Genomic DNA, 18,563 nt, shown 5'->3' on the forward strand with positions numbered 1-18,563 from the left:
TATTGAAAAAAAAAATTCATGTATAAGTGGACCTGCACAATTCAAACCATGTTATTCAAGGATCAACTGTATATTAATAAGTTGCAAACTGTTAAGAATTAATGACACCCTAGCCACAAAGCTTTGATTCTGTCTGATGTAGAACATATCTAAACTTGGCTAATTTGCTAGTATGTACCCTAATACAAAACTCTCTCTCGTGATTTGCTGCTACCTCAAAATTACATTGTTCTTTTCCTAAAATTTACCTATAGACCTACTTTTTACAGTCAAACAGCAAGCTCTCTTTCAATGAAAGCTCTGTGTGCATACCTGTTCACAGGTATGCAAGGTATTCTTTCCAAACACTCGATAATATTTTCCCACACAGCTTAGCTACTAAGTTTGTAGGAGAAGCTAAATGAATACATGCAGTGATCACAAAGTATAGGAGGTGACACAAGTATGAGGGGAAATAACCATGAAGAAGTAACATAGGTAATAGAGAAAGAAATGTATACATTTAGTTCCCAACTATTTTACCCCCACCTATCACCTCACATAAGTTACTTACCAGGAAAAGAGAGAAATTAAAGTAGGAGACAGTTGAGAAATGGTACAATTGATTGGCATAGGGAAACTAAATACACACACATGTGTGCGCGCAGTGATATAAAGTGTAGACAGTTGAGGATCATTCTGTTACCATATTTGGTATTTGTAGTTCATAAACAATGCTTGATAATATAGCAAATGTTATGTACAATACATTTATGAGTAAAGACTCTCTACTTAATGTCTTTCAGTTTCTATCTCTGTCTTTAATGCATAATTTGAGTCATTGTTTTGAGAAATGCTTTCCTATAAGGATCCTCTGTTAATGAAAATGTGGTTAGAATATTTTACCTGTTTTGTATTTAAGAATACTGTGAAGGTAAGATCCCATAGATTATTGGTGCAGATATTAGAACATAGTGGATAATACCAAACTTAGAGAGTGTCAGTTTTTATTCAGTGGGTCAATAAAGAATAACTTTTAGACTCTGTTGATGATTTTCTGTAGGTTAACCACACAAATTGTAGTTAGGAAATAATCACATTTATTAGAAAATATTAAAAATTATTTTTCTTTCACTGAAGAGGGATAGTGTATGTCCCTATTATCAGGATAAAGTTGATGAAAATGGGCCACTTTATATCTTATTTCTTCTTCTTTTACAGGTTTTAAAACGACCAGAATATTTTGGGAAGTTTGGTAAAATACATAAAGTTGTCATCAATAATAGCACATCATATGCGGGATCACAGGTAACTCGTTACATCCCTATAAGTCATTAGAGGGATTTTTGCCTTTCCTCCATATAGTCTGGGTTTGACCTGGGCTGAATGTTTCTTTTCTGTGATGAGAAAGCTTGAGTGTCAAAGACGTAAGCAGTGTAGTGACCTCTGTTGGTGGGGTGCGGCAAGTTTTGGTGCTCGTTTGACTCTTCCAAGACTTAACAGCAAATTGATAGTAAGGGAACTAGTAAAACAAAGATTTAGCAACGGTTCGAAGGGGAGGGGGAGTTGAGTCTATTGTTTGGCAGTTTAATAATTAGATAATGATTTCTAATTAATATTTTCAGATGTTGAAAACTTAATAAAAAGGAAAACTTAAAAGAGCATCTTTGTTATGCTGGTTTTAGCAGATAGACTGTTCTTGAAAATTACATTTATTTTTATAAGACCATAATTTGACACGGTCTTCAAATCTTAGTTTTTAAAATCTAACTTCTAGTTTTTTGTAACCTTAAGGAGCCTGTCAAATGACTTTTTAAAAAAATAAATGCCAAACCAAAGATATTTTAGTCTAGTTAAAATCAGATAAAATTCATTGAGTATGATTGTTTTAAAATGAACTAGTATGTGGTTTAATTAAAATGAACTAGTATGTGGATTGTTTTAAAATGAACTAGTATGTGATTATTGTTACTGACAGTAGTAACAAAGGTCTTTCAAGTTTCCAAGACAGGTTTTAAGATAGTTTTTTTTTTTTTAAGTTTTTGTTGAATTTGAAACTAATAAAAGTGGGTTTTCACTTTAGGGTCCAAGTGCCAGTGCTTATGTAACCTACATCCGGTCAGAAGATGCTCTCAGAGCCATACAGTGTGTCAACAATGTGGTGGTAGATGGCAGAACACTTAAGGTGACATGATCCTCTTGATTTATTTGTCTTAAGGGGGAAGGGAAATACAGCAGGTAGAGGAGTACCTAGCATTTACATACTGTGTTTCCCCAAAAATAAGACGTAGCCAGACTATCAGCTCTAATCCGTCTTTTGGAGCAAAAATTAATGTAAGGCCCGGTCTTAAGATGCATTAGAGCTGATTGTCCGGCTAGGTCTTATTTTCGGGGAAACACGGTATTACATTTGAAGGGAGTCTGTTTGAAGATTGCTTCTTAGGCATCCAGACCAACCCATGACAGCTGATTTGTTTACTGTTGTCTTATGTAGGGTCCTGTTTTGCTAGGTAGGAATAAACATGTACATTAGTAAGGGACAATCTTTTAAAATCTCCTATATTTACACACATTTTATTCTGTGACAATGATTCTATTATGCTTATCAGAAATAGATAATGGTTCTGATTTGTTGTCCTTAAATATTTGGACATTGATCAGTTCAGGTTTGAGTGAAGGGTCCCACCAAGCACTGCTTTATGTAAATGAGAGAAGAATGGCATAATTAGAAAAGGGAATTTGCCTTCTTATGTGCCTAACCACTTAAGACATGGAACAGATTTTGTCTGTCTTCTCTTCTGATTGCTAGGGAAAACCATTTGGATTCTCAAGTCCTGGCAACTATAGACTGAGATGTTTTCTTCAGTTCTTCCAAATGGGCCTCATCATTAATAAATCCTGCTAGTGATAGTTTAGTTCTCTAGTATTTATAGCCATGCTCCTTGTTTTATCATGTCTGTGTCTCATTTTAGGTGAAGTGAAAACATAAAACATGGAAATTCTTATTGCGCCATTCACATTTTGGGTCCTTTTTTCCCCTCTCCCCTCCTCTTCCTGCAGGCATCTCTAGGTACAACAAAATACTGCAGTTACTTTTTAAAGAATATGCAGTGTCCAAAGCCTGACTGCATGTATCTACATGAATTGGGGGATGAGGCCGCCAGCTTCACAAAAGAGGAAATGCAGGTAGTAAAGTAATGTGAACTTCCAAATTTGCAGGGAAAGGGAGGATTTTTCTTTGCAAGTTAAAATTGTAAAAGGAAAAACTAGGGATTTTATTTTTTTAAAAACTGGTATTTAAAGTGGCATTTTCCAAACAGTATTCAATAGAAGGTCCATTCTGTAGGATATTGTTATAATGAAAATGGGTCTGTGGTTCAACCAGAACTTTATTGACCAAGGAAAGCATTTGGGGAAATGCTACTTTAAAGGAAGTGTCAACAAAATGAAAGCTCAGTGTGATACTGTAATTGTGAGTTGTGTTTTTTCCCCCTGATCTCTACTCTTTACAGAGCATGCTAGAAAGTAATATTCCATCAAATGTTGTTGATAAGCTCAGATTATTTTTATAAAATGATTCTCCCCATGAAAGTGTCCTGTAAAAGGTAAATTGAACGCTTATTATCCTATTTTCTTTTTTACATTTCCTTTTCTCCTGTCTCCTTTCAATTTGTAGTATAAACATGGCTTTACACGTAGAATTGGTGACCATACAGCATATTAAATGAGGACTGTACAAAGCACAGTGCTGCCCTTGCCTGTTATAGATGAGGACTTCAGGTTGTTATTGTGGACTTTTTGCAGGAACACTTCTCATTTAGAAGGTGGGGGGCATTGATTGCTACCTTTCTCCAGGTCAAACTAGAGAAAGTCTGGTAGGGGCTCCTTTAAGAGCAGATTGTTAAAGAAAATGAAATAATACCTTTTTGACTTGAAGTTACTACAGAGTAAATTCCATTTTAATAAATACATTGGAATTTCTTGACAGTTGTTGTCTTTCTGATCCAAAAACAGTGTTAAAATAAGATCTCTGTTGGATGACTTCCTTATTTCTTACTTATCCCAGTAAGTGCTTCTTGATTGTTTTTCTGGTTTTGGATGAAGCTTTCTTGGATGAAATCTAAGGTTTAACCATTTCAAACTGAACTTTGACTAGTGGGGAGTATGCTTTACTCACAGGTACTATTACAATGAAAATCTCTGCCAAAGAATTTCTAAGAACCAGTTCATATAATTTTTAAGTAGTATTGAACAGTAAAAGAATATGGATGACACCTGAGACTAATTATAATATTGTATGTCAACTGTAACAAAAAAATTAGATTAAAAAAATGGATGGACAGTCCCATAGAACTTAATTTGTAATGGTATTTAACTTATTTTATGAACTACCCCTGTAGAATCATTTGAGTATCAGTTTGAGCTCTTTGTGGCTAACAAAAGCCATACTATCTCTTGAAGTATTGGTTGCCAAAAGAATTTTCAGGGTTTTTTGTGTTTTGAAGATGTAAAATCCATACCTAACTGTATTATTATTTTTTTTTTTTTGATAATTTAAAATTTATTTCATGTTGTTGTCTGGAATTGATCTCGCGCTTCTTTACCTGAGTTTAAAATTACTTTGAAAAGGGGATTCTTTTTTAAAATACTTCCTCAGCATGGAAAGGAAATTTGAACAAATTACATCATGGCAAAAATCAGATTTTTGTTGTTGTTGTTACTGCATTACCTCAAAATGTGTTATCTTATGAAATATTTAGAGCTCCAACTGAAGCAGACAAGAGCCCTCTCAGAACAGGAAGGATGCATTGTGTAGTAAATACGATACAGTTGTGCCCCATTAGAGGATACTGCCCTGCCCTTGCTTGTTTTCACTGTTTTGTTTTTATCTGTTCTGTTTTTGGTTTCCCCATAACATCTATTTAGACCACACTTTTAAAACAATTAACAACCCTGAATGTAAGTAAAAATGTCATTCTAGTCATGATATACATGCAAGTAATAAAAAGTTACTCAAAATAATTTCGTTGTAATATATGTATTTCTGTATATGACTAGTTTAAATAATAAAAAGTTATTCAAAGTGATTTCATTGTAATATATGTATTTCTGTATATGACTAGTTTCCACAGTCAATCTTTGCCTAATTTCTCCCATAATGCTTGTGACATTGCCTTCTGATATGTAACTACCAACTACAGGAAATACAGAGTTCTCTTTGTTATAGAGCAGGGATCACCAAACATTTTCTGTAAAGGGCCCGTTAGTAAATATTTTAGGCTTTCTGGGCCATAGTCTCCGTAGCAACTGTTCAATTCTGCTGTTGTAGCATGAAAGTAGCTGTAGACAACTCATAAATAATAGACAATTCATAAATGACAGTTCATAAATGAATGAGTGTGACTGTTCTAATAAAACTTTATTTATAGAAACAAAGTGGCCAACCCCTGGTCTAGAGTTTAAAATAAATTAAATTTTATGTAGAAACACAAAATTGTAATCTAAAAAAAATTTGACTGATTTTCAGTGGTCTTCAGAAAATTTAGTAATGGCCTGTTACAAGACTTAATTTTTCTATGAAAGATAGGGTTTAAAAGTAGGTTTAAAGGGAGCTTCAAGTTTTTTTGAGTTAGAAAAATGTCTTTTAGTATGCTTTTCTACACAATAAAATGATCGATGAAATGCCGTAATGGAATATATTAGTTTTGTTCTTTTTTTGGAGAACTTTCATTGGTCTAGAAGAAGCTTTATGACACCTCCTCACAGGTTTCTCTGACATCATGAAAAACCCTTTCATGTTTTATTTAGGATATCTTTAATAATTCAGAAGGTAATTCAGTATTTTATACCAGCCATTTTGTGAACCCCACTGCAGTTTTAATTTCTTCTTCCATTAGGCAGGTAAACACCAAGAATATGAACAGAAGCTACTTCAAGAATTATATAAATTAAACCCCAATTTTCTTCAACTATCTACGGGTTCAGTTGATAAGAATAAAAACAAAGTGACACCACTGCAGAGGTATGATACGTAAGTACCGATATTTGTATAATCAGATACTTTACCTTCATATCTGTCAGTCTTCTCTTTTCCTTCTGCATCTTTTTCTGACAGAATCTTTCTTGACAATGTCTATCATTTTTGCAGAATTATTGCGTTATATAGGAAATGTTGAGTTTGAATATTTGAATATCCTTCTGGGTTTGAATATTTGCTGCCTGCTGCTCCCTGGTGATACTTTAGATGAGTCTCTTCATGGCTTCCCGTTTGCATTGATCTGCAGACTACTTTCATTGATAAAAAGGAAATTAAAGGATGTTGGTTCTTGAAAGGCTCTTGTTACCTAATTGAGGTTTCTTCCCTGATTTCATGAGGAGAACAAAATACGGTGAAAGGGAGAGGGGCAGTTACTGAAGTATTGTGTCTTGGGCACACAAATATTCGTGATTGTTTAGTCTCAGGAATCCCTGAAGTTTTATATCCTCTGCATGAGGAGGGCATCCCATGTTCAGAATCATTCGTGTTAGGAGACCACTTGTTTTTGCATAGATCTATATTGTGTCAATGTTTAAACAAATTTACAGTCTTAAACACTGAGTCTCATTCTGAAATGTGATCTTCTCATCTTGTATTTGGTCAGAAAATGATCTGATTGAAAAAACAGTAATTTTGGGGTAATGATCTATCCTGAATGTTCTTTAAATTTGATGTGTTATCACCTTTGTTTATTTTTTTTTTAATTTGGTAAGTTTAACTTTTATAAAATATCTATTTAAAGTAAGTAGCTATAATTAATTTAGATTTGTTGAGTTTCTTTTTAAAAACTTATTCCAAAATTAAATTTCTTTAAGTGATGTTTTGAATGACTGGGTGTTAAATGTTCATAGTCCAATGTCTATTTAGAACTAAAATAATGTAAGGGCCATGGTTCAAATATAGCTAGTAACTACATGGCTTGCTGTCAGAGTCAGTTTCTTTAAAAACATATCCTTGTATTTAAATTCTTGAAGTCCTTATTAAGTTTCTTTGCTTTGATAGTAAAGATTATTTATTCAAATTAAAATATTTCTTGTTTTTACACACACACATGTACATGTTTGCATAAATACATATAGAAGAGGCCACAGAGCAAAACATAAAATTACTGTATAGCAAACTGTGAAATTTGTGTATATCAAACCTAAGTCCAAAAGAAGTCTTTCTGGGTTGATAATCTTTTACCCTTTCCATTGATCTTCTTGTACCTGCCCCTTTCTACCCATGTGTTTATTTTATTATGAACCATATGCTATTGCTTAACCTCATTGGTTGCTGACTCTGAGTGATTCTTATAAGCATGGGGTTATTGTAGTAAAAATTTATTTCAGAATCTTTTAACATTTATGCACATAATTGTTCTCATTAAAAATGTCATTCTAATTAAAATCATATTCTGATTTATAGCTCCTAGAGAATTCAGAGCCGAAATTTAATTTTAGATTCTCTTTGAGACATTTGTTATTTCCTGAATATAAAAGTAATGTGTTTTTATTGAAGGGAATTTGAAAAATATTTAAAAGCATACAGAAGTAAATATTGTGATGTGATCTCAATACTCAAATGTTTTTATTGAAAATGATTTGATGCGTTTCTTGTAGTCCTTTTCCTTCCTGTGAATGTATATAAACACAAAATACATCGGTTTATTACATTTTAAAACTTATTACCCATTAGTATGAATACTTTTCCATGTCATGGAAACATAATTTTTTATAGCTGCATAGTAGTCCATTATATATGAGTATTTCAAATTTATTAAACAAATTTGGTGTATGTTATTTTCATTTTGGTGCTGTTGTTTATAACAGTGATGAACATTTTTTCATATAAATGTTTTGGTTATGTCTTTGATCTGCTTCATGTAGAACTGCTGAATCAAAGATTATGAATACCTATTTCTTTCAATTAAGTATTCTTTTCTGCACATTTGCCAGTTTGATAACAAAAAAAGCTGTCTCATTTAATTTATATTTAATTAATAGAATGAAATACTTATGCATAGTGAATTCATATCTGTTTGCCATGTTTTATTGATGTATTTAGGTGTTTTATTTGCAGCATACAGATCTAACTTTCCCCAATTAGTTGACCACTCTATTTGTATTTCAAAACATACTTGAATATAAATCAAATTTAGAAGAATACTATACAATATAACATTGAGTCATCTCAACCATTATCATCTGTATCTCTCTATTTTCAGTTACTTGTGCCTCTTAGGAATGATTTTTTTCTTTTTTTTCTTTCTCCTGTTCTATTTTATTGGCTTTCCTACCACTTCTTCCTGTTTGAGAATCCCTAGGCTAAAAATTAAAGAACAGTGTTAGAAAGTGGTGCTAATAGGCATCCTTGTCCAGTTCTTTACTTTTATAGGGATATCTCCAGTGTTTTATTTACTAAGATGATTTTGACCCTTTATTTGAGATAAGTATTTTTAAGCACAATACACAAATACCTTGTAATTTCTGGCTTATTGAGCTTTTCTCTTTAGATTGGAAGTGAAAATTAGAATTTACCAAATGTCTTTTTGGCATTTATGACAAGTAATTAGCTTTTCTTTAACTTATTTTTTTTAACAGTTATAAATAAATTTACTAATATTTTATTGACTTTATATAAAATATAGTCAGAGCACATTCATAACTATTTCAGTAGTAGGAGAGGAGTTTCCTCGGAGCCACAAGTTGTAGAGGGAAGACAAGGGGGGATTTAAAACAATGTGCACATTGAATAACTTTGTCCAAAGCCAGTGCTACTGAACCTCACCTGGGACCAGAATAAATTTTGACATGGTTTCTTATGTTTTACATAAGTTTATATTTCTGGAAGGTTTTTCGGGGGGAAGTGGTTGTTTTTTGTTTATTTAATATAGGTTCCCCTAAATTTATTAAGGACAATTGATGGCCCAAGTTACAGAAAGGTGGTTTTGTTGTCGTTGTTTCTTGGCACACTCCTGTAGCTTGCTTGCTTTCATGCTGACCCCTGCAAGTGAATAAGTTTGACTGACAGTAATACCAGAGGTCTGCTGTGGTCTCCATTTCCACATTGCCACCATATAGTGTACAGTGGTAGGGATATATTTGTAGATAAGTTTTCTTCTTCCCGCAGGGGAGACATACCAAGTTAGAATAATGAGCAGCATAACTCTTTCCATGGTCCTACCCAAGAGATAAGTTTTTCTTATTTAAGATAAGTTGAGAATTAAACTTTCTAGAGAAAGAAAAAAGAATGGTTCCTTCTCTTCTCCTTGGCATTCCTGTGTAGTGAGTAGCAGTTGTAAGAGTTGCAAGAAAGCAAAACCTGGAACCTTATAGATTGACACTGAACTTAAAATGTAATGTTCTCTTATTTCTAATTAAGCCAGAGTACAAATATTAAGAGTACTATAGCTACCGATCTTCATTAAGCCCTGACATGGTCCCGATACACATATATGATAAGTGAAATTTTCTGCAATATGTCTTATCCTTATCTCACTTAAATGAGCAATAAATTCTAAAAAGGAATGTCATCTCCATTATGAATTTGAGAGTATATCTGTCATATTGAGTATTGACTATAGATGTGCTATTTTTCAGTTTTAATAAGTTACTTTGAAAGGACGAATACAAATGATGAGAATGGGGAGTGAGGAAGCCATGCAGTAGTGATGTTTAAGGACTGGGTATTGTTTTTAATTTGGGGGCTTGAAATACCTTCATTTAGATTGAGACACAATTTGTTCACCAAGTGAAGACTGAAAGGAATAGTAGCTAGATGTGCTGCTGTGCCCAGAGCAGTGGGCAGGCCTACTTACAAGAATTTGGGGGCATTTTTATGGGGTAAGCAGATTATGCAAGGTGAGTGATTATGACTTGATACTGTGGGTCAGTCAAATAAGCCACCGTTGAAGGAATGGAGATGTTTAGCTTTAGACTTAGGTGAAAAGAAGGTTGAACAAAAATGCGGTGTCTTCTGTATTGATTTAACTTCCTCAGTAGTCCTATGTGGTAGATATTGTTATTTTACTACTGGCAAGAAAACTTAAGTCTCAGAGAGTTTAAATAATTTACCAGTATCCTACACAAATAAGTGATAGAGTAGATTCTTAGGAAAGTCTCTGACACTTTTAAACCCAAGTTCATTCTCCCATTCTGCCATTGCTTAGTCTAGAAGAGGTGAAATTATTTAGAGACTCTAACATGAATCAAAAACTCTTAACACGAATCAAACTAATTCAGTTAAATGAAACTGTGCTATAACTATATGTAGTTTGACCTTGAAGATCTCTGGTACTTAAGGTTATTAACTCAGGATAAATATAGTGGGTGTACTATGAATTCCAAGGAATCGATGGTATTTTAAGCAAAACCTTCCCTAACCCACGGATTGGTGGCAGTAGAGGATATGCTAAAGAAATGGTGAAAGGAAAATTTCTATAGTAATTTGTCAATTTTTACTACATTTATTATATTGAAAGAAAGGGTACATCTTTTAAAAAAATACAGCTATCTCCTTATTGAAAATCAAGTATAGGTCTGATAGACTAAAGGCATAGTCAGAATACTTGGTTTATTCAGCAAAACGGGAATGATCACTGCATGAATCCTTTCTCCTAGCCTCACATCGTTTGGTAACCCCAGAGATTTAGAAAAGGTATAGTCCAGAGACTTGTACAAAACAATCTTAAGTAGAGCTTATTAAATCATGGGTAGGCTTCAGGATATGTGTGAACTCTGAAATTTTATGTAAAATTGTGTGTGTTTGTACACTTTTCTGCAGAGAGCATCCATGACCAAAAAATGGTTATTAATTACTGGTGTAGAAGGCACTGGCTTGCTGATACCTGTAGATAGATTGAAGGTGAATTCAGGAGTGGTATAAAGCAGTGATTCTCAAAATATGGACACGCACTGTGAGAGGTCGCCTGCATTCTTTTGTAAAATGGATCCCCAGAATGTCTATTCCCTCTTTCATTATAGATAAATGATTTGCATAATCATTTTATTTTTTATTTTTGCATAAAACGAAGCACTACTTACTAGTAAACTAACTAGATGAGTTACAAAGTTTTGTTAAAATTGGATATTTACGTTAAAACTAGTGAATTACAAGATTTTTCTGAACTTATTTCTCAAAATCTTTCCTTATTTCTCTTTAAGGAATTTTCTTTCCGTGCTGTGTTTGGATATATAAAGTTACTGCACATGTGCACATACACACTGGAAAACTAATAAGTGAGCTAGGGTATCTTGCTCCACCTAAATAGGATACATATGTTCAAATAAGTTAAGAGAGCCACTGGTCTAAAGTATTTGTTACAGAGGATAGATTGTAATGCGTGTGGAGGGAGGGGCAGTTAGAGATAGGGTTGTTGGTTCCCTTATTTCTTACAGTAGAAGGAAAGGAACATCACACATTGCATTTGTGTGTTTAAATGCAACTTAAATATATAGTACCTTTTTAAAAATCAATATTTCTGAAATACAAAATTTTAATGACTAAATGGAGACTTTACTTGCTGATTTTGAAAGCTTGCCACATTCTGTGATATGTTTAGGATGGTGGCTGTTCAGCTTTCAGCTCTAATATTAAGAATAATTATTTGTGCTTACTAGTAATCAAAACATTAGGTACATCCTAGAGTTATGAGAAAATTCCAGTTAAAATCATATTTACCAAAATACAGTCAGTCCAGGTTTATCAAGGCATTTTTTTCTTGCCTTGTTAGTAACGGCTAATTGTGTCACATTACTTGGCCGTATTTTAGTAGCAAAGTAATACTTTAAGCGTTAGTGTATATTTGAAGTCTGTATCCAATAAAATATGTTTTATAAAGGCAAGCTACCTATCCATAACTTAAATTTGTCCTTTGTGGTAGCAAATGTTTTTATCAGTTATTTAAGACTCAGGTGAGCATGAGAAATGAAACTGAATTCTTCTAAACGAATATTGGAATATTTAATTTAGGAGCAACATAAATATGTGTTTGTATATATAGTAACATGACACTGAAATTTGGAAATGTCCATAATATTGACACCTGTATTAAAATTTACCTTATATCCAAAATGCTACCAAAATTACTATACTCACTGAGACTATTTTTATCTTTTGAATGTAATGAACAAAGTGAACTAGACCTTATCAATGTTTTATCTATTCCATCCCCAGTCCTCAAAAAAATGATTTTTTCTTTGATCCTTCTATGTAATTACTTGTTTTATGTTGCAAATTTTAGAAAGCAGCCAAGAGACTGTTTCCAGGAATTTTGTTGGCATCGTCACCAAGGAAGTAAAAGGAAGTCAAATTTAAGCACTGTCTTTAGGGCAAGTTAGAAGCCAGCAAAGTGGCTGAGCTCCTGAAGGGTCACATGGAGGCACAGTTGTGTCAGGCTGCCTGCGTGCAGATAGTTGTGAGTTTGGGTCTCTTTATCTATAAAACAAACTATTTAAATTGGATGTGAATGGTACTTTTAGCTCTAAAATCTAATAATTTCAGAGACTTTAAGGAAGCTTGATGTGACAGATGTCTTTTCACTGGGTTCTTCACTTCCTCTAGTGCACTGATCGTCAGCGTGTCAGTTTACACTGAGTCAGAATCTCCAGGGACCGGGCCTGGAAGTACACTTTACACTTTAATAAAACAAATATAAATATGTAATTTTATATATATATATATATGAAAGTACACACACACGAAAGTACACACACACACACACATACATACACACACACACACACATACCCTTTTGAAAAGCTCCATAGCACTGGGTTCCAGCTGCTGGGTTAATTGAAAAATATTTACTCCTGAGAAATCTGTAATCTCACCATCGATTTCAGAACTATTTAGGGCTAGAGCTTTAAAAAATTTAGTAAGACTGTTTATATGAAAATATATATTTAGGAATTTTTATCTACAGGAATTTATTTACACACATAGCATTGCCTTCTGGAAATAATATATTGATTATATTATGAGACCAAATTACCTATTAAAACTTGTAGTTCTACTTGAATCCAGTTTTCAATCATCTGTGTCTTCAGGTATCTTGATTTATCTTTCTTTCCGCATATGACTATTGTCAGTGTTTGAGGGAACTATAAGTATAGGTGGTCTTCCAACTTTTAGCCTTTTCAAAAGTAATTGTCAACCTGTTTTTGCCGCTCTCATTTGATTTAGTTTAATTTATTTGATCTGCGTTTATGAAGAGAACCAAATTAACATGCTTCAACTTTTCAACACCTTTTTAGGTTTTTCCCCCCTTACTAGGCAACCTCTGTCCCATTGCTTTGTTCTAAGCAAATGGTTGTTAACCTTTCCTATCGAAAATGAAATGAACAACAAAACTTTAGCTTCAGAGTATAAGCTATTATTTTAGTACGGCGAAAAAGAGATTAATTTAAGAATGTCTGGGCTGAGTGGCAGCCAGGTCTGTGCACCCAGCTGGGAATGTTGAGCTCTGGGGTTCAGCTACCTACTCAAGCTTGCTCCTTGGGAGGGGGGGGGCAGGTCGGAAGGGCAGAACCCTAGGGCAGAGCTAAAGGCCCTGGTGCTGGAGCTCCCTCTGGGGACTGCAAGCTGTGACCAGAGTCACTAAAGGGAGTGAAGACTGAGTTCCTAGCCACACTCAGGCCCCAAGGGTGCAGTGGAGCTGCTGCAGAACCTTGACAGCACATTTCAGGATCACCTGCAGCAGAGCTCCTCAGACAGCCTCCTGCTGGCGGACATTGGGCGGTACTTGGTGGTCTGGATTGAAGACCCAAACTGGCCAGGAGACTGCACTGGGTGATGGCAGTTCCAAGGCTGACATGCTGTTCTTCCACTTTGACCAGCTGAACCATGAGTGTGGCTGCTGTAGCCAGGACCCTGAGGGCTTATTGCCACAGCACAACTTGTGAAAATTCTGTCAGAACATTCAGGCCTTTCCCCAGGGCCCTACCAGTTGGCTGAGATGATCTTTAATCTCTTTAATTCTGATCCAGGCTCAGAGGGCTCAGTCGGAGCAAGGAGAACCAGGCTTTGAAGCAGCTATGGAGAGCCAACAGCCTGAGATTGAATCCTGGATCCTAGAATTGAGGGCTAAGATCCATCAGCCAACTGAAAGATCAGCAGACTGCCTTGTGCTTCCGATGGAAGACCAGACCCTAGTGAGGATACCCTCTTTGGACTCCCATCACACCAGACAGCAGTGGCTTTTGCGGGAAACTCGCAGTGAACTGGACAAAAGGAGAAACAGGTTCAAGGTGCTTCCAAAGCACCACTAGGCCGATAACTACCCTAACTGAGCTACTGCAGCCAAAATTGGAGGTGTGGAAGGGCCACAGCAAAATGCCTGCTGTGGAGCTCCTTGGACTATGGGTTGGAGCACCTAGAAGAGTGGTTCACAGCTGGAGCAAAGCTATTGTTTCACCTGGTTCAGCTGCCAAAGAATCTGAAGAGATTGAGTCACCTGATTGACTGTCAGAATGACCGTCTGACCAAAGTGATGGACCTACAAAAGGCCCATGTCATAGAGTTGCTACAGTGTCTGCTCCACAAAACCTTTGTGATAGAAACGCAGTCCTGCCCGCCGTAAACTCCGCATTGACCACCCCTGGCCTCAAGACTGGCAGGAAGTTTGCTGTCCCGACAAGGCAGCCTACTGGTGAGATTGCAGGAAGGCCGTGGGTCACTGCCTGCAGAAGTCTCCATTGACAGGAACCCTCCTCATTACAAGCTTTCCTGGCTTCAAACCAGGAAACTTGGGACCCCCAAAGAAGAGTCAGGGCTTAGTTTAGGACTTTGGCTACCTGACTGGTGGGGCAACGTTCAGGCGATTCAGGAAGGGCAGCAGTTGGGCTGCTGGCTGTGACAGAGGGACTGCACATGATCTGCTTCATGTCGGCTACACCTACCAGGGTCTGGAGCAGGAGCTGAAAACAGACACCCTCCATATGGTTATTATTTTTAAGGTGAACCTACTCTCGATTGCCTGTGCCACAGTTCTCTGGTTCACTCTGCTCAGCTCAAACCCCCAGAATCAGCAGTTCTTTTCCAGCCGCCTTTCCCCAACCCCCCAGCCTTCCTAGACTTTGCCGGGCCCCGCTCTCTGTTGGCAGTTCTCCTCCTACGTTGGCCGAGTCCTCGACCTGGAGCAGCTGAGCAAGCTGAGAGATGAGCTGTTGGGATAGAACTCTAGGACCGAGGGTACATTGTGGTCCTGGGCTGACTTCACTACGCAACACAGACCCCCAGCCAAAGCGACTGTTCTGGACATGGCTGGACAAAATTCTGAACCAGATACGTGACCGCCGGAAGTATCTGTGGAATGGTGTGAGCCAGAAGCAGGAGCGCCAGCTGCTGCTGAGTTTCTGGTGCCTGCTGTGCTTCAGTGCATCTCAGCAAGGGGTACTACCTGCTCCTCAGTGGAATCCCAGGACCATGATAAGGTCCTCGTCTGCTCTGTGCGGCCTCACACCAAGGAGGTGCTCCCGTCACTCACACGGACTGAAAGCCTCCACCACCACCAGCTGCTCACTGAGGAGCTCATGCTGAGGACCTGTTGTCATCCCCTGGGAGGACGCTTTGGGCACCATCACCAGGACGTAGTTAATCTCCAGCAATGGCATAAACACACGAAACATAGGCTCATTGTGGTCTCACACACAGGTGGATGAACTGCAACAACTGCTGGACCTCAAGCTGGAGCCAGGGTCAGAGCTAGGCCTGGGGCTAGAGCCACTGCTTGAGGTCGGGCTGGATCTGGGGCCAGGACTGGAGTCCATACTAGGCATGGTATCGCGGTGCCAGAGCCAAACCTGGGACCAGAACTGAAGCTGGAGCCTGCTCTAGAGCCAGTCCCAGGGAATCCCTGAAATAACTGCCATTACTCTGAGATGTACTTTGGTCTAAGTTGAACTGTAAATGAAAGGCCCTGTGTAGCAGTCCTCATTTTCTCGTGCTCTGCTGTATTGTGCTTCACAGGTATTGTGGGGTGTTTTTTTTTTGTTTTTCTTTTTTTTTTTTTTTACAAATTGAAGGCACGACCCTCCATCAAAAAGATTACGACTCACTTTATTGTGATACACACTTCATTACAGTGGTCTGGAACCAAACCCACAGTATCTCCAAAGTATGCTTGTCCATGTTGCTGTTTCGTGCCTGGTATATTAGAGGAACAGTCCTGTTCAGAAAGAGGCTTTTCTGAGCATAAGTGACTCATAAACTTTGTGCTGACCTGGGTGGAGGAAGGGGAAAGAAAAGGAAGCCTGTAGATTTTGTTTCAAATAAAAAAGCCATGTGCAATTTATCTTAGTGTACCCAATCTTTTTTCATCTGATATCATTGGGACTTGGTAATTCTTGACCGGAGAAAACAGTCCATTTCGTAGAGTAGGTCTCTTCATTTGTAAATACATTGTTTATTAAAGTTTGTTTTCCTTTCTTAATCTTCTTGGCATGATAATGTGGGGGGTGGATGTTGAATGTAAAACAAAAAAAAATTGCTACTATGGTCACAGTTTAAGCAACACAGAGCTTGATGAGGAAGTAACTTTGACACCTGGTGCCAGGATGTTTACAAGAACTCTGACCTGTTAGTGGTAGCCTTGGGCTGTCAGTTTTCTGTCCAGCCATTAGAGAGCCAAGAAATCCCCATTTATTAGAATTGGAATTTGTAAATGTACTTTTTCTTTATATTAATGTTACACGTGCATTTTCGGGGACCCTCCCATCTTTATTTTCCACTTTTCCATGATAGTTGCACTAATAATGGCAGATTTAACTATAATAGGCTTTTTACGGCCCACATGGGAAATAAAGCAATTTATAGTTATATCTTTATTCTTAAAAGTTTTCATTTATTATTCTTTGAATTTGTTAATTATTGTTAAAATAAATGGAAGAGCATACTAAAACTCAGTGGAACATAAGCTTACTGATATCTTGCCCCAGTCTGCATTTTTCATTGGCTGTCTTTGGATTGATGACAATCTAGAAATGTTTAAGCATCTTTCATAAAACTTTCTCAGGTAAAGTGTAAAAAAATCAGTGCTTATGAAACTGTAGCTGGCATGGTTGAAGAGATGATTTAGTTATTCTAATTAGTTGTAATTCATAAACCTTCAAATTTATTTTGAATGCAATAATACTTTCATATATTGCCGTTGACATTAACAAGACTGACCTCATCTATATTGAAATTATTAGGTTGGTGCAAAAATAATTGCGGTTTAAAAGGTTAAAAATTGCAAAAACCGCAATTACTTTTGCACCAACATAATATTATTTAGTGCTCTTTAATGGTTGGGAAGGTGAACAAGATTAAGACACTGCAGTTCTTCATTTGTTATATCTTGTATTCATCTTTTTGTTTCTATGATTACTGCTCCTTCTCAACTTTAAGCCCTTATTCCCATATTACTATAAGAATAATGCAAGTTTGGGGAAGATGGCAGAGTTAGTTAGCATCAAGGATCTGTGTCTTCACCTAGACAACAATTGCACTGGCAGAATCTCTCTGGCATAACTATTGTGGAACTTTGAAGTCTGGTGAAGGCTTGAAACTTCTAGGAACAGACTTGGTAGTTAATTTTGGTCAATTTCAGCTCTTAGCACAGTAGCAGCATGGCAGGAGGCTGTGAACATGTTTCTGGAAGCAGGTTCCACATAGTTTAAGGGAGCATAGTAGACAAAAAGGACTTTGTCCTCCAAATATTGAGGATCTCTGCTCTGCTTGTTACTGCTTCTGATCACAGAGGTGTGGACAAAGAGTCAGACAACCATTGTTGCACCTCCCGCATTGTTGAAAGCTTCTCCCTCTCTGGCTGAAGTGGTTTCCATGGGATTTTCAGAACTGGCATTGTCCCACCTCCCCTTCAATTTTCCCTTTTTTCCCTTTTGGGAACCAGACAGTAAAGACTAGGACGTTAAAGAACAACAGTTTATATGGAGGAAATTAGAAAATGACTGTATGTCCAAGGAAAGGCTCAGAAAGCACCTGAGAGGACCTTAAGTTTACACCTAAGTCTGATCTTTAGCACAGAGACAGCCTACAGCTATCAGAAAAAAGAAATAACAAAGAAAGTACAGGGGCAGAATCTGATTTCCGTAGGTACCATGTTACTAGATTCAAATGGGTGGTGTTCAACAAATAAAATCACAAGGTATACATAGAAACAGAAAGGTATTGCCCATTCAGAAGAAAAAGAATAAATCAACAGAAACTGTCCTTGAAAAAGAACTAAGGACAGATTTACTAGACCAAGAATTTAAAATACCTTGTTTAAAGATTCTTAAAGAACTAAAGGAAGATGTAGAAAAGGCAATAAAATTATGTATGAACAAAACAGAACTATCTTTAAAGAGGCAGAAAACCTAAACAGAAACCAAAAAATTCTGGAGCTGAAAATTACAATAACAAATGAAAAATTCACTGAAGGATTCAAAGGCAGATTTGAGCAGGCAGAAGAAAGAATCAGCAAACTTGAAGACAGGACAATGGATGTTATCAAGTCTGAGGAACACAAAGAAAAAAAGACTGAAGAAAAGTGAACAGAACCTAAGGGAACTGTAGAACACTATTA

The 18,563-nt window shown here is 36.6% G+C and overlaps 1 protein-coding gene and 1 pseudogene across 9 annotated transcripts in view; both read left to right on the plus strand.

Moving 5' to 3' along the window:
• CNOT4 (CCR4-NOT transcription complex subunit 4) overlaps positions 1–18,563 on the plus strand; it is a 114,041-nt gene that overhangs the window by 59,604 nt on the left and 35,874 nt on the right. For 5 of the 9 annotated variants that reach the window (XM_074315333.2, XM_074315331.2, XM_019750763.3 and 2 more), the window contains exons 4-7: positions 1,201–1,287; positions 2,063–2,164; positions 3,040–3,165; positions 5,877–6,010. In XM_074315333.2, the coding sequence (XP_074171434.2) occupies positions 1,201–1,287; positions 2,063–2,164; positions 3,040–3,165; positions 5,877–6,010 (449 nt within the window). The remainder of the gene's footprint in view (positions 1–1,200; positions 1,288–2,062; positions 2,165–3,039; positions 3,166–5,876; positions 6,011–18,563) is intronic. The other 4 variants (XM_074315334.2, XM_019750758.3, XM_019750740.3 and 1 more) reach the window with 1 other exon arrangement.
• LOC141567653 (signal transducer and activator of transcription 2 pseudogene) lies at positions 12,372–16,002 on the plus strand (annotated as a pseudogene).

Source organism: Rhinolophus sinicus, chromosome 8, assembly GCF_057876585.1.
Source record: "Rhinolophus sinicus isolate RSI-liver-muscle chromosome 8, RSI-T2T, whole genome shotgun sequence".
Classification (NCBI taxonomy): Eukaryota; Metazoa; Chordata; class Mammalia; order Chiroptera; family Rhinolophidae; genus Rhinolophus; species Rhinolophus sinicus.